At 43.8% G+C, this 16235-nt stretch overlaps 1 protein-coding gene across 1 annotated transcript in view; it reads right to left on the bottom strand.

Annotated features, from left to right (window-relative positions):
* gfap (glial fibrillary acidic protein) overlaps nt 1–853 on the bottom strand; it is a 55768-nt gene extending 54915 nt beyond the window's left edge. The window contains exon 1 of the mRNA XM_059638744.1: nt 686–853. Within this exon, the coding sequence (XP_059494727.1) occupies nt 686–783 (98 nt within the window). The 5' untranslated portion in view covers nt 784–853. The remainder of the gene's footprint in view (nt 1–685) is intronic.
* Between the last annotated feature and the right edge of the window lie 15382 nt (nt 854–16235).

Genomic DNA, 16235 nt, shown 5'->3' on the forward strand with positions numbered 1-16235 from the left:
ACCCAACACTGACACCTTCCATCCCTCATCCCCCGTCAGACCATCTCCCTCTTCCTACTCCACTGATACCCTCCCCTCTCCCTCACCACACCCCCAGTGATCCCCACTTTCTCTCTTTTTCCCTCATCATGATACCCTCCTCTCATCTGTATTGAGAGATTTTTTCCAAACACCTCAGTCTGCACCCCTCCCTCACTTTGTTGAAATTCAGATTGCAGTTTGCCTGCTCTGTGTAAACCCACACATGCATGAAAAGTCCAAAAATGTAAAACTAATCAGTGACAGTTAAACAATGGGTACACCGAGGACACTGAACCAGCAAAAAAATCATCAACTGAGTACAAACAGCGCCACAGGTTGTTTCAGAGTTGGACAAATTCTTAACCAACCCATTAACTGAAACAAGAACACAGTTTGTTTCAAACAAACTGCAATAACTATTTCTGAATGATCCCAGGCACCATACAGTAAAGGACTAGACTGGTTCTAAACCAGTCCAGCTTCCAGGAGTTGACAAATAACTGGTAGAAGTTGTTTGAAACTCCTGATGACTCAGTATCTGAAAGTGTAGCTCTCAGTTCCAGTTACAGAGCTCCAGCAAGTTGCTGTCTGACAGTCCCATTGTACAGGCTGTGGCTCAGATTACAAACAAAACTGCAAAAGGATTTTTGCATTACTTGGGTACCTCTTTGTGAAGCTGTATCTGCTCGGAGGGATGGTACTGATGCCCCCGAAACGCTTTCTGTAAGACGAGGTCTGCATTGTCTCGATGCTCATACTCATCTTTTCCCCCAATTTGTATCTATGTACTACAACTTAGAGATCCTGCATTGAACACTGTACCCGCTTTCAGCCTGCTTATATATACACAGCCCTTCCCCTGGATAGAGGCTGGGTGCCAGAAAAATGCCACAGGGTCCTAGCGCCTCCCCTCCTCTCAAGGGGTTTGGCAACCAGTGTCTTCCAACAGGTCATTATTACCAGCTAGTCTTCTTAAAATTTTCATTTGCAGAAGTCACACAAATAAATTAGGATTAAAGTGACCAATCATTCAAATCAGTGAAGGTCCCTACCTAGATGTATTACAATAGGCCAGAATTTCAGCTTGTCAGGGGACATGAAACTGAGTAGGTAGGTGAGCCATTTACCTCAGAGATAACTGGAGAGAGATGTTGCTGGTGAGCTGTCTTCACAAATAAAACCGAGTGGTTTGTACAGCCATTCCAAAGGGCTAAGAGTCAAACGCATTGCTGTGGGCCTCCAAATATGTGTAGAACAGACTACGTAAGGATGACAGAGATAATGGGAACTGCAGATGCTGGAGAATCCAAAATAACCAAGTGTGAAGCTGGGTGAACACAGCAGGCCAAGCAGCATCTCAGGAGCACAAAAGCTGACATTTCGGGCGTAGACCCTTCATCTGATCCAAGAATATTTGTGAACCAGATGGGATTTTCTGTCAATCTGGTGGTTTCATGGCCATTACTGAGTGTGGCTTTTCATTCCAGATTTATTTTATAAATTTAAGTAAAATTTGTCAGCTACTTTTCTAGAAACATAGAAAATTGGAATGGGGTTAGGCCAGTTGATCTTTCAAACCAGCTCCATCATTCAATATAGAAATAACAAGGTGTAGAGGTGGATAAACACAGCAGGCCAAACAGCATCGTAGGAGCAGGAAAGCTGATGTTTCAGGCCTAGACTCTTCCAAAACATCAGCCTTCCTGCTCCCCTGATGCTGCTTGGCCTGCTGTGTTTATCCAGCTCTACACCTTGTTATCTCAGATTCTCCAGTATCTGCAGTTCCTACCATCTTCATCATTCAATATGGTGATGGGTGATCATCCAATTCAGTACCTCGTTCTAATTTTCTCCACAGACTCTTCTGATTTCTTTAGCCCTAAGGACAATATTAGCTCCCTTTTGAAAACATTCAATGATTTGGCCTCGGTGGCTTTCTGTGGTAGACAATTCCGCAGGCTCTGGGTGAAGAGGTTTCTCCATACCTCTGTCCTTAATGACTTACTCCATAACATTAAACTGATTCTTAGTTTGGACACTCAACTCATCTGGAACATCCTTCCTGTCTAGTTCTGTCAGAATTTTATAGATCTCTACAAGATTCCCCTCAATATTCTAAACTCCAAAAAGGATAATCCCAACTGATCTATTTTCTCTTCATAGATCGGTCCTACCATCACAGGAATCAGTTTGGTAAGTGTACACTCCCAACATCGCCAGAATATCCATCCTCAGATAAGGAGACCAAGATTGCACACAGGTGTGGTCTCATTGAGGCCATGTACAATTACTAATGTACCATTGCCTCCTCCACTGCCTGCTACACCTGCAAGTTCATTGTCAGGGACTGGCATACAAGGACACTTGGGCTCATCCCCCCTTCCTGAACTATCACCTTTTAGATAATAATCTGCCTTCCTCTTTTTGCTACTAAAGTGAAGAACCTCACATTTATCCACAGTATACTACATCTGCCATTCATTTACCCACTTACTTAACTTGTCCAAGTTGCACTTCTGTGGGATTTAAATCTGGAATTGTTAATGCGTTACTTGTTTAGTAAGATAACCATTATTCTATAGTACATGTCTATCATAAAACCCATCCATTATAAAAATATAGCAAAGTGGAACAGTCCTGTTATAGAAACCAAAAGATTTCAAAGCCGCCTGTCACGGGTAGCCTGCCAGATATAATTTTGAAACTGCTTTATATCCAAGTCCTATTGGGAAGCTCGTGAATTTGAGCTCTTTTTTACACGTCCTGAGAAGTTATAAACAGGGTTGGCTACAATGTGGCTGTTTTGATCACATTAACTCCATAACAAAGCATTGTGTGTTAGAGAGCATCAAGGTACTTTTATCAAGAAGGAATCAAGAAGGACTTGTGTCTTCTTCAGTATGACCGGTTCTGAGATTGGTGATCTATAGACAGCACCGCACGTGGGCAGGTGGTTTTCCCCTCTGACACCTCGACTCCACCCCTGCATGTTCCCAATTAGTATTCTCAATGCTTATTTTGCCTTCCTGAATGGATGCCTCCATTTTGATTCCCAAACCAGAATCTCCTATGATTTCAGAGATAGCAGGAACTGCAGATGCTGGAGAATCCAAGATAATAAAGTATGAAGCTGGATGAACACAGCAGGCCAAGAAGCATCTCAAGAGCACAAAAGCTGACGTTTCAGGCCTAGACCCTTCATCAGAGAGGGGGATGGGGTGAGGGTTCTGGAATAAATAGGGAGAGACGGGGAGACGGACCGAAGATGGAGAGAAAAGAAGATAGGTGGAGAGGAGAGTGGAGGTGGGGAGGTGGGGAGGTGGCTAGGTGGATATTCCTGCCCCACCGAACTCATCTCCACCTATCTGGACTCCATTTTCTCCCCTTTGGTCCAGGAACTCCCTACCTACGTCCGTGACACCACGCACGCCCTCCACCTCCTCCAGGACTTCCAATTCCCTGGCCCCCAACACATCATTTTCACCATGGACGTCCAGTCCCTATACAGCTGTATTCCGCATGCAGATGGCCTCAAGGCCCTCCGCTTCTTCCTGTCCCGCAGGCCCGACCAGTCCCCCTCCACCGACACCCTCATCCGCCTAGCCAAACTCGTCCTCACCCTCAACAACTTTTCTTTCAATTCCTCCCACTTCCTACAGACAAAGGGGGTGGCCATGGGCACCCGCACAGGCCCCAGCTATGCCTGCCTCTTTGTAGGTTACGTGGAACAGTCCATCTTCCGCACCTACACAGGCCCCAAACCCCACCTCTTCCTCCGTTACATTGATGACTGTATCGGCGCCGCCTCTTGCTCCCCAGAGGAGCTCAAACAGTTCATCCACTTCACCAACACCTTCCACCCCAACCTTCAGTTCACCTGGGCCATCTCCAGCACATCCTTCACCATCCTGGACCTCTCAGTCTCCATCTCAGGCAACCAGCTTGTAACTGATGTCCATTTCAAGCCCACCGACTCCCACAGCTACCTAGAATACACCTGCTCCCACCCACCCTCCTGCAAAAATTCCATCCCCTATTCCCAATTCCTCCGCCTCCGCCGCATCTGCTCCCACGATGAGGCATTCCACTCCCGCACATACCAGATGTCCAAGTTCTTCAAGGACCGCAACCTTCCCCCCGCCCAGTGGTCGAGAACGCCCTTGACCACGTCTCCTGCATTTCCCGCAACACATCCCTCACACTCCGCCCCCGCCACAACTGCCCAAAGAGGATCCCCCACGTTCTCACACACCACCCCACCAACCTCCGGATACAACACATCATCCTCCGACCGCCATCTACAATCCGACTCCACCACCCAAGACATTTTTCCATCTCCACCCTTGTCTGCTTTCCGGAGAGACCACTCTCTCCGTGACTCCCTTGTTCACTCCACACTGCCCTCCAACCCCACCACACCCGGCACCTTCCCCTGCAATCGCAGGAAATGCTACACTTGCCCCCACACCTCCTCCCTCACCCCCATCCCAGGTCCCAAGATGACTTTCCATATTAAGCAGAGGTTCACCTGCACATCTGCTAATGTGGTATACTGCATCCATTGTACCCGGTGTGGCTTCCTCTACATTGGGGAAACTAAGTGGAGGCTTGGGGACCGCCTTGCAGAACACCTCTGCTCGGTTCGCAATAAACAACTGCACCTCCCAGTCGCGTACCATTTCCACTCCCCCTCCCATTCTTTAGATGACATGTCCATCATGGGCGTCCTGCAGTGCCACAATGATGCCACCCGAAGGTTGCAGGAACAGCAACTCATATTCCGCTTGGGAACCCTGCAGCCCAATGGTATCAATGTGGACTTCATCAGCTTCAAAATCTCCCCTTCCCCCACCGCATCCCAAAACCAGCTCAGTTCGTCCCCTCCCCCCCACTGCATCACACAACCAGCCCAGCTCATCCCCTCCACCCACTGCATCCCAAAACCAGTCCAGCCTGTCTCTGCCTCCCTAACCTGTTCTTCCTCTCACCCATCCCTTCACCCACCCCAAGCCGCACCTCCATCTCCTACCTACTAACCTCATCCCACCTCCTTGACCTCTCCGTGTTCCCTGGACTGACCTATCCCCTCCCTCCCTCCCCACCTATACTCTTCTCTCCACCTATCTTCTTTACTCTCCATCTTCGGTCCGCCTCCCCCTCTCTCCCTATTTATTCCAGAACCCTCATCCCATCCCCCTCTCTGATGAAGGGTCTAGGCCTGAAACGTCAGCTTTTGTGCTCCTGAGATGCTGCTTGGCCTGCTGTGTTCATCCAGCTTCACACTTTATTATCTAGGGTAATAAGAGTGTAGGGATTGGGACAGGACAAGTTTGTTCTTGGGGTAACAGCCATTGGTACTGACTTGATGGAATGTAATAATTCAGTTGTATTCCCCAAGTATCCAGTGTTTGTCTCTGAATCAACATAAATAAAGATTAGTTCACCATTCAACTTCAGGCATTTTGGGGCGATGGCTGTGTGTTTCACCAGTACACCAGTGAGTGTTTTTGTTATGTTTGGTTTCTTTAGGATGTTTCGCACCTAACTCATTGAATTATTGCTATCCATGTGAAAATAGCAATTAAACAACAGTATTATTGTATTTACTGCCTAATCACATCCCTATAACATCGTTCAAACATGGATTGTAGGATAGGAATATGAACACAGGAATAGGAAGAGTTTATTCAGCACCTTGAGATTGTTCTATTCAGTTAGATCATGGCCGTCTCTATTTATTCATCTTATCTACATATTCCTTCAAACTCACAGACACCAAAAATCTCTCCCTCTTCATTTTGAAATTTCCAATTGCGGAAACTCACTCCCCCTCCCAACGCCCAACTAAAATCCCAGCATCTGCAGCTATGTGGTGGGCAGATGATTCCAGGTTTCAACCATGCTTTTGTAAAGATGATATCAGCCTAATTCTAATTGTAAGGTTATGAGCCACCATTCTGCACTCCCCACCCAGAGTTTCAACCTGTCGATCCTCTTGACTCCTTTCATCACTTTAAACAACTCAAATCGATTTTCCCTTAATATTCCACAGGTCAAGTCTATGCAGTTTGTTCTGGCAATTTAGGTCCAACATCATTCAAGTGATTGGTCACTGTTCTTGCTTCAAGGTGTATTATCCTGGACTGAATTATTGCAGACAGGGTGTAATCAGAGCTCTTACTGCTGTAACTTGTATCTTCTTTGAGATAAACCTGAAAGTTTAATTAACCTATTTGTTGTACCTGCCAACAAAACTGGCTTCATAGTAAGATGCAGGGAAAAAAAAATCAGGGATTGGGGATTAAATGAAAAGCTTCAGACATGACACTAGATTAATGGGCTGAATGACCTCCATTTGCCCTGTAAATTGTGTAATGCAGAACTTGAACTTGGGGGAGCCAGTCATAAAAAAAATTGTGATCAGGACTTGGGAGAACTTCCTCGCAGCCAGACACTCACTTCTTTTACTGAATTTATTAAGCCCCTGAGAACAACTCGGAAGTTTGTCCCTGAGCCAAATCCTATCAATCTTAGCACCATTAAACCAGGACTGAATTAAAATGAGCTCCACAACTTCTTAACTTTCAATTTTTTAACTGATGGCAGGGCAAATGAGTGCCTATAAACCCCAATTATTTATGTTGTGAGAGACCCTTAATTCTGCCACCTCAGGCAAGTTGTTAATAGTTGAGATGTGGGATCTTTCTGAGTTCTCAGGGCAATTTGTTATCTATTTAATTGGACTGGTCCAAGTTCTCCGAAAGAAAGGTGTACATGTTAGGATTCAGCTGCAATGCATTTAGCTGCTCGTGTGTCTCTCGTAAGTGAAACTTGTGGGTGATTACCATGATTGGGGCCTTTATTTCTTGAGAATGAGAATCACTCCAGAGCCATCTCAAAATGGTGGGCAGGACCTGATTGCAGGATGACCAGCCCCATTCTCTCAATCCTGAATTTTAGCTGGTGCAGGGTAAAGGTGTAGGTCATAAGCCCTCATCCTACACTTCTTGGCCTGCCCAATACCATTTTGGGCTTGACACATCCTAGCCCTCTGTTACGTTTATAGCATCAGGTCAGCTTCTGAATGACATTTGGACAGGTACATTGATTTGATCTGACTTATTATTGTCACATGTATCAAGATACAGTGAAAATTAAGGTTTTGTGCACTATCCAGAAAAATTGTACCTTACACAAGTACATCAGGGGGTAATAGAATAGAATACAGAATATAGTGTTACAGCTACAGAGAAGGTGCAGAAAAAGATTAACTTTAATAAATAAAACATCTGTTCGTAAGTCTGATAATAGTGGTGAAGTAGCTGTTCTTGAATCTGCTGGTACATGTTTTCAAACGTTTGTATCTTCTGCCCAATGGAAGAAGGTTGAAGAGAGTATAACGGGGGCAAGAGGGATCTTCAATTATGTTGGCTGGTTTCCCAAGGCAGCGGGAAGTAGAGATGGAGTCAATGGAAGGAAGGCTGGTTTTCATGATGGACTGGGCTGTGTTAACAATTCTCTGTAATTACTTGCAGTCTTGGGACGGTCAGTTGCCATACCAAGCTGCGATGCAACCAGATAGGGAGCATTGCTTTCCATGGTACCATCTATAAAAATTGGTGAGTGTCATTGTGGACATGCTGAATTTCCTTAGCCTCCTGAGAATGTAGAGGCGATGGACCCAGATAGATTGTTGGTGATATTTACTCCAAGGAATTTGAAGCTTTAGTATCATTGAGACAGACAGGGATGTGCCCTCCACTCTGCTTCCTGATGACCAGCTGCTTTGTTTGGCTGACATTGAGGGACAGATTGTTTTCTTTACACCATACGACTAAGCTCTCCATCTCCTTACTGTACTCTCTCCTGTCATTGTTTGAGACCTTACCCACTATGGTGGTGTCAGCAGCAAATTTGTAAATGGAGTTAGCGATGAATTTGAGAGAAAAAGGGACATGGGCCTAACCCGGGCAAATGGAACTTGTTCAGTGTGGCATCGACAAGTTGGGCTGAAGGATCTATTCCTGTGCTGTGTGACTATATGATGTGTCTCACAACCCACTCAGAGGTGTTAGCAGCCTTTATATGGATTTAGGAAACTTTTGGAAGGTATGATAAAATGACTTACCTGTTCTCTCCCCTTACCTGTTTCATGCCTCCGCACCCCATCCATTTCAACTTAGTGCCAACTCATGCTCCCCACCTACCGAGTCTGAATGCCACCTCAGTTTTCTCCCTGACAACGTTTGGTTCGCCCAAGTCCATTCACTCCGTGTACGCCATATACAGAACCAATGAGCCAAACAGCAATAACAGAATGTGTGGAATTGTTTAAAAAAATTACACATTCTCAAACCTTTGGGAGAAAAAAAACTTGCTGTGTATAACTGTATAAAAGTATAAATCAGACAAGCCATTAAAGTATCAGTTATAAAGTCTTCAAAGCCGGACTCCCTAAAAGGTTATTACAGCAGAGGTAGAATGTGTGCAAAGTACTGCAGATGTTAGAAATCTGAAATAAAAATAGGAAGAGCCAGAGAAACACAGCAAGTCAGGGGAGAGAAACAGAGCCTATATGACTGTTTGCTGGAACTGAAGGCGCCTGAAAAAGAAATAGGCCCTAGCTCTGTAGTTCTCTGCCGAAATGTTGCTGTCTGAGTCTGTTTCCTCTTTTCAGACCTGCCTTAAACCAGACACATTAGAGTAGGAGAGTTTAGTTAATGAGGTATGTTAAAGGGAAAGGAGAGATGGATAGGGAGAGAGAAGTAGAAGTGAAATTCTAAAGTATAGGGCTTAACATCTTCCAAAAGGCACTCAATAAGATACTGCATATTGTGCTACTTAAGAGCCCTTGGTGTTGGAGATTATATATTAGTATGGATAACAGATTGTGAAGAGAAGGTAGTGAGTTGGGATAATGGGATATTTTTCAGGATATAGCAACATGCAATGAATGGTTTGCCACAGGGATGATTGCTGTGAACACAATTACTTACAACATTAATTAATGACTCAGATGAGGAATGTGATGTTTGAATGCCAGGTTTGTGGATGACGCAAAAATAAGTGGGAAGGCAAATAATGAGCACGTCACAGAATGTCTACAATAGTACATAGATGGATTAAAACGAATGGGACAAAAACTTGGCAAATGGAACCGAGTGTGAGAAAATGTGAGGATATGCACTCTGGCAGATACAATAGAGGAGTGCAATAGTATTTGAATGGAAAAAGACAGCAAGACGCTTCAGCACAGAGGAATTTGGGGGTCCTCATGCATAATTCTCAAAAGCTACTATTGAAAGTCAACAGGTGATTAGGGAAGGCAAATAAAATGTTGTTCATTATTTCTGAAGGAATTGCGTATAAAAATAGAGAAGTGTTGCGAAAACTAAGCAAGGCACTAGTTAGGCCTCACCAAAACAATCACTTGTTCCCCCTATTTAAGGAAAGATATACTGACATTGGAGGCAGTTCAGAAGAGGCGCTGGAGGGGAATGCAGAGGAGATTCACCAGCTTGATTCCGCAGTTGCGACAGTTCCGCAGGAGAGACTGAGTAGATGGATTATATTCATTAGAAGTTTGAAGAATAAAGAGGGGAGGGGTGGGGGGAATGTTATAGAAACATAAAATTTTGAATGGAATAGATAAGTTAGAAACATGGGGAATGGTTCCACTGGTGGGTAAAACTAGAACTAAGGGGCATAACCTTGAAATTGGGGCGACCCGTCCTGAGCAAGGGTCACTGGAGCTGAAATGTTAACTCTGACCTTTCTTCACCGATGCTGCCAAACCTGCTGAGCTTCTCCAGAAACTTCTGTTTTTGCTTCTGATTTACATCCGAAGTTCTTTCGGTTTATATTCAAAATTAGGGGAAACACATTTTAGGGCTGAATTGAGGAGGAACGTTTTCACCCAAAGGGTTACGAATCTGTGGAATTCCCTGCCCAGTGAAGTAGTCGAGGCTTCATCATTGAATGTTTTGAAGCTAATCTAGTAATTCTTTGAACAGTAAAGGAAGTAACGATTATGGTGAGAGGGTGGGTAAGTGGAGCTGAGGCCATGAAAAGATCAGCCATGATCTTATTGAATGGGCTCGAAGGGCTGGATGGCCTGCTCCTACTCCTGGTTCTTATGTTCTGTAGCTAATAGTAGAACTTCCAAAGATGGGAGATTAAAATTTGGCATGAAACTATAAGGAAAGGAGAAGGAGTAGACCCTTTGGCCCCTCAACCCTTTTCCATCATTTGGTAAGATCTTGGCTGATCTGTGACCTCATTTCACAGACCTTCTTCTGCTCTATTTCATTAATAGATTTCAATAGAAACATTTAAAAATAACTAACAGCTGATCTGGCAAGATTACAGTTTGTGGAAAAAACCAGTTGTGTGCAGTAGTCTTTCTGACTTTCATTCCCTAATCAGAGATTTTGAGTTAGAGAACCCCTACAGTGTGGAAGCAGACCATTGAGGCCATCAAATCCATACCAACCCACTGAACAGCATCCTAACCAGATCCACCCTAACCATATAACCCTGTATTTCCAATGGCTAACCAACCTAATCTGCACATCTTTGACTGTGGGAGGAAACTGGAGCATATGAAGGAAACCCACACGGACGCATGGAGAATGTGTATATGCACTGCAGAGAGTTGCCTGAGGCTGGAATTGAACCTGGGACCCCGCTGCTGTGAGGAAGCAGTGCTAACCACTGGGCTGCCGTGCTCCTTATTCCCATGGGCCAAATTTCCATGAATGGAATATAGGGCATGTAGTCTGACAATGCCAAGATAGTACTAGGGTGAAACAGACAATAATGAGCACTCTGAGAATAATTGCAACATTGTAGATTTGGAGATGAGAGAAAGTGTTGCAGCAATATCCCATTTCACTGTTTGAGCACAGCATTTCTGGACGATGTATTCAGGAGGTCCAACTGTGACCTACCTGGCACATAGGAAGATGGCTGTGCTTGTTGGAGGTCAATCATTTCAACTCAAGGACACCTTTGCAGGTGTTTCTCTGGGTAGTGTCTTTGGTCCCATCATCTTCAACCACTTCATCAATGATCTTCCCTCCATCATTAGGCCAGAGGTGGGCATGTTCACTGATTGCATCATGTTCAATGCGATTCCTGACTGCTAAGAGCCACTTCTGCAAAAGACAAGACCTAGACAACATTCAGACGTTGGTTAACGAGTGGCAAGTAACATTCATGTGGCACAAGTGCCATCTCCAACAAGAGAGAATCTAAATAATTTCTCTTGACATTCAAAGTCAGGATGCGATGTAATACTCTCCACTTGCCTGGATGAACACATGTCCAAGGACACTCAAGAAGCTCAACACCACCTTGGACAAAGCAGCCAGTTCAAATCCTTAAACAATCATTCCCTCCAACACCATCACACAGTGGCAACGTGTGCCATGTACAAAGCGCACTATCACAACCTGCCAAGGTTCTTTAAGCAGAATCTTCCAAATCCACAACCCTTACCATCTTGAAGGGCAAGGGCACCTCCTTCTGGGCTCTCCCTAAGCCTCTTGCCATCCTGAATGTGAAATATATCACTCTCCCTTTGCTGTAATTGGGTAGATATCCTGAAACTCCCTGCCCAACAGCATTCTGGATGCACTTACACCTCATGGGCTGCAGTGGTTCAAGAAGGCAGCTCAGCACCACCTTCTTCAGGGCATTGAGGGTTTGGTAATAAATGCTGACCTTGTCAATGACACCCATACCCCATGAAAGCGGTTTTAAAGGCTGTGCTTATAGTCCGCACCACTGCTTGGTGGTGCAATGATCGTGCATGTGCAGAAAAACAGCACTGTGTTGGTATGTCATTATGAAGGTAGACTACTGGTTTGTAAATCAATGTCAATTAAACATTATTTTTCTTAGGCTCATCAAGGTATAATCTTATACGTCTTTGTTATTGCACACATGGGTAGTTTTGACAGTGCAATTTCAAAATGGAATTAACCTCCAATCAGTCCACTGTTTTTCATATGGAATGATGTTGCTTGTCTGAAATTCACTGATAATTTCACAGATCTGAATTAATTGGTATGTACAACATTTATAGGGAGAGGCCTTTCTGGACCTTTGTATAAATATTATGAAACTATGACTACTGCATTTCTCAAAGGTGGTGCTGTCCATATATTCACAGGACAGGGTAACAAAGATGAATCAATTATTTCTGCACTTCTGGCAGGCACCATATGTTTAAATTCAATCATTCCTCTCCTGTTTGTGATGAAACAATTTATCAAAGGCAGTTTTTACTTAATGTATGGAAGCTTTAAAAGTTGTATTGTCAATGCAACTATTCCACTGAAAGCACTAACCAACAGCTTGATTACAATTCACAACAGCCTTTGATAAGTTGCTATAGCAAATAGAAGCAAAGAATTGTTGTAAGAAATATGTATGAATTATGGTGAGCTTTCATTTTTAAAATTTGACAGGTCACCAATTTAAGGTGTTTTTAGCTTTAGCTGGCAGGCAACGTAATTATGGGCCACAGCAAAATGGAAACAGAATCATCTGGCGAAACATGGGAAAAGCGATAGTGTAATAGTCATGTCACTGGATGAGTGATCCAGAAACCCAGGCTTGTGTTCTGGAGGCAGGGGTTTGAACCCTATCATGGCAGATGGTGAAATTTACATTCAAATAAAAAGCTGCTCCAATGAGCACCATTGTCAAACTGTTGTAAAAACTCATCTGGATCATTACTGCCTTTCATAGAAGGAAATCTGCCATCCTTACCAGGTCTGGCTTACATGTAACTCCAGACCCACAGAAATATGGTTGACTCTTAACTACACTCTGGGCAATTAGCGATGGTTACTAAATGTTGTCCTAGTCAGTGATGCCCACATCTTATGAATGAATTAAATAAAAAAGCTAATTAAGACTGGAGGTTAGCTAATGGGGTGCCATTATTTGAGAGAGGCTGTAAGGAAAAGCTAGGGAACTATTGACCGGTGAACCTTACATTAGTTATGGGTAAGTTGTTGGCGCGGATTCTAAGGGACAGGATTTACGTGTATTTGAAAAGGCAAGGACTGATTAGGGATAGACAACACAGCTTTATATGTGGGAAATTATGTCTCACTAACTTGATTGAGTTTTTTGAAGATGGATGGATGAAGAAGATGGATGAAGGCAAAGCATTCTGGACCTCAGCAAAGCATTCAACAAGGTCTACCATAAGGTTGACTTAGTAATATTAGTATCACATGGGATCCAAGGGAGCTAGCCAATTGGATGCAAAAATTGGCGTGAAGGTGGGAGACAGAGGGTTGTGGTAAAAGGTTGCTTTCCTGACTGGAGACCTGGGATGCAGGTTCACAGTTCCCTGAAAGTGGAATCATAGATTGACAGAATGGTAAAGAAGGCATTTGGCATTTTTGCCTTCGTTGGTTGTAACATTGGAGTTTGGACATCATATTGTGGCCATACAGGATGTTGCTGAGACCACTGTTGGAATACTGCATACAATCTGGTCACCTTTGTAAAGGAACGATGTTAAAATTTAGAGAGTGCAGAAAAGATTTACAAGGATTTTGTTGGGACTGGAGGTTTGTGTTATAAGGGAGAGTCTTAATAGAATCATAGGTTTGTGGAGATGTACAGCACGGAAACAGACCCTTCAGTCCAACCCTTCAATGCTGACAGATATCCTAGATAAATCTAGTCCTATTTGTCAGCATTTGGCCTGTATCCCTCTAAACCCTTCCTATTCATATACCCATCCAGATGCCTTGTAATTGTATCAGCCTCCACTTCCTCTGGCAGCTCATTCCATCCGTGAAAAAGTTGCCACTTGTGTCTCTTAAAAATCTTTCCGCTCTCATGTTAAACCTATGCCTTCTTGTTTTGGACACCCCCCACCCTGGGGAAAAGACCTTGCCTATTCACCCTATTCAAGCCCCTCATGATTTTATAAACCTGCATAAGGTCACCCTCAGCCTTTGATGCTCCAGGGAAAATTGCCCCAGTAATAGGCTGAGACTTTTCCCCTAAAGCATCAGAGCCTAAGTGATGATCTTATAGAGGTTTATAAAGTTATGAGGGGCATGGATAGGGTGAATAGCCAAGGTCTTTTTACTAGGGTGGGGGAGTCCAAAACTAGAAGACATAGGTTTAAGATGAGAGGTGAAAGATTTAAAAAAGGCTTAAGAGGTAACTTTTTACACACAAAGAGGGGCGCATGTATGGAATGAGTTGCCAGAGAGAGTGGTAGAATTGGAACTTTGAAGAGGTATCTGGATGGGTACATGAATGGGAAAGTTTTAGATGGATTGGGCCAAATGCTGACAATGGGATGAGGTCACTTTCGGATATCTGGGTGATGTAGACGAGTTGGACCCAATGGCCTGTTTCCATGCTGTTTGCATCTATGACTTTATGATGCTATAACTTTGCACTGTTCAATAAAATATGTTGCACAGACTCTTACTAGCAACCGAGTTCCTGTTGCGACTATCTGAGGTCTCACGCACCATATGTATGTATATAGGCTCTGGTGGCTGTATTTGGTGTTATTAAAATATCTCAAATTGCCTGGAGAATTGCCGAGAACTGCTGCTCCAATACAATGTGCTGTATTGCCGGTTGAGGTCTCCAGCTTGTAGAGTACAAAACCTCACAAAAAAACATTTGAGGTGAATGCAGTGTTGTAGATGTCAGCTTTGTGCAGCAGTGAACCGATGCCCATTTTACATCTCCACTGATGTTTGCATCCAATTAGTTGAATTGAAATAAATGTGGAGAGAAATGTAAAACTGTCCAGTAATTCATTATCATTTTACATAATCTCATTAAGTCAAAGTGATCCCTGATTACTTTTGAGATGGATACCTCTGAGGATCATTAGGACCATGAGGACTCCTGACCTGCAATGAATAGATTCCCTTCCACATCAAAAGAGCTAATTAATAATTAGGCATTTAAATAGAAATAAAGAGGCTGGATTAGAGAAAGCTTTGATCTCCTTTACTGTTTGACTTATGTCTCCAAGCCTGTGAGTTGTGAATGTACGTGCAGCGATCTTAAGAATATTGAACAGCCAGGCTCAAAGATACAAATGATGTGCTACATTTCCAGGTCTGAGCTGCAGAATGAACAAAGTGCGTTTTCAATCCCTATCTTGAAGCTCCGTGTAGCAGTGAAAATCTCTCTGCTCCTTCTCACGGGTTATTTTGAGGAGTCCACTGAATCCCTAAAATGTTAACTCTGCTTTCTTCCCACAGATGCTGCCAGCCCTGCTGAGTTTCTCCCACAATTTCTGTCATTGTTTCTGATCTTCAATCATCGGCAGTTCTTTTGTTTGAAATCATTGCCCACTTATCTGTAATGAACAAATCATTCAATGTGTTATTTGTGGAAAAGCTCACAAAAAGCTAATGCATATCTGCATTAGGAGTCAATTGTCACACCACACAGGCAGATTGAGCCTTCACACCTAATGTATCTTGAAGGTGTCTACTGTATGAATTCTGAACTTCAAACACTCCTAGGGCAATGGCAGCGTGGGGTTAGATACAGAGTAAAACTCTCTTTACGCTGTCATCATCAAACACTTCCACAACAGGAACAGCACAGGTCTGGATCCAAAGTAAAGTCCCCTCCACGCTCCTGCCTTGGTCCATCAAACACTCCTGGACAGGGATAGCACAGTGTTAGATATATAGTAAAGCTCTCTCCACACCGTTGCCATCACACGCTCTCAGGACAGATACAACACAGGTTTAAATACTGACTGAAGCTCGCTCTACTCTTTTAAATTGAAAGTGCAGCCTCCTCTACTCTTTTAATTTGCTATTACAGCTTCCTCAACACTGTCCCCATTAAACATTTCCAGGGGGTATTTGATGAGGACAGTGTAGAGGGAACTTTAATCTCATGCCGGCCCCATTTTGTGAGTGACTTTTTCAGCGCGCACTGGAGGCTGAGCTTTACTCTGTAGTTACCAGGGTGCTGAACCTCTCTGGAGCAGGTGTTTGATGGGGACAATGGAGAGGGAGTTTTAGTCCATATCTAACACTGTGCTGTACCTGTCCTGTTTAATGCAGGCAGTTTAGTGCGAGCAGATAAAATATGGGGTTAGATACAAAGTAAAGCTTCCTCTACTCTTTTGAATAAAAACAAAGCTTCGCTACACTGTCCCCATCATACACACCTAGGAGAGGAGCATCATA

This window comes from Stegostoma tigrinum, chromosome 31 (assembly GCF_030684315.1).
Source record: "Stegostoma tigrinum isolate sSteTig4 chromosome 31, sSteTig4.hap1, whole genome shotgun sequence".
NCBI lineage: Eukaryota > Metazoa > Chordata > Chondrichthyes > Orectolobiformes > Stegostomatidae > Stegostoma > Stegostoma tigrinum.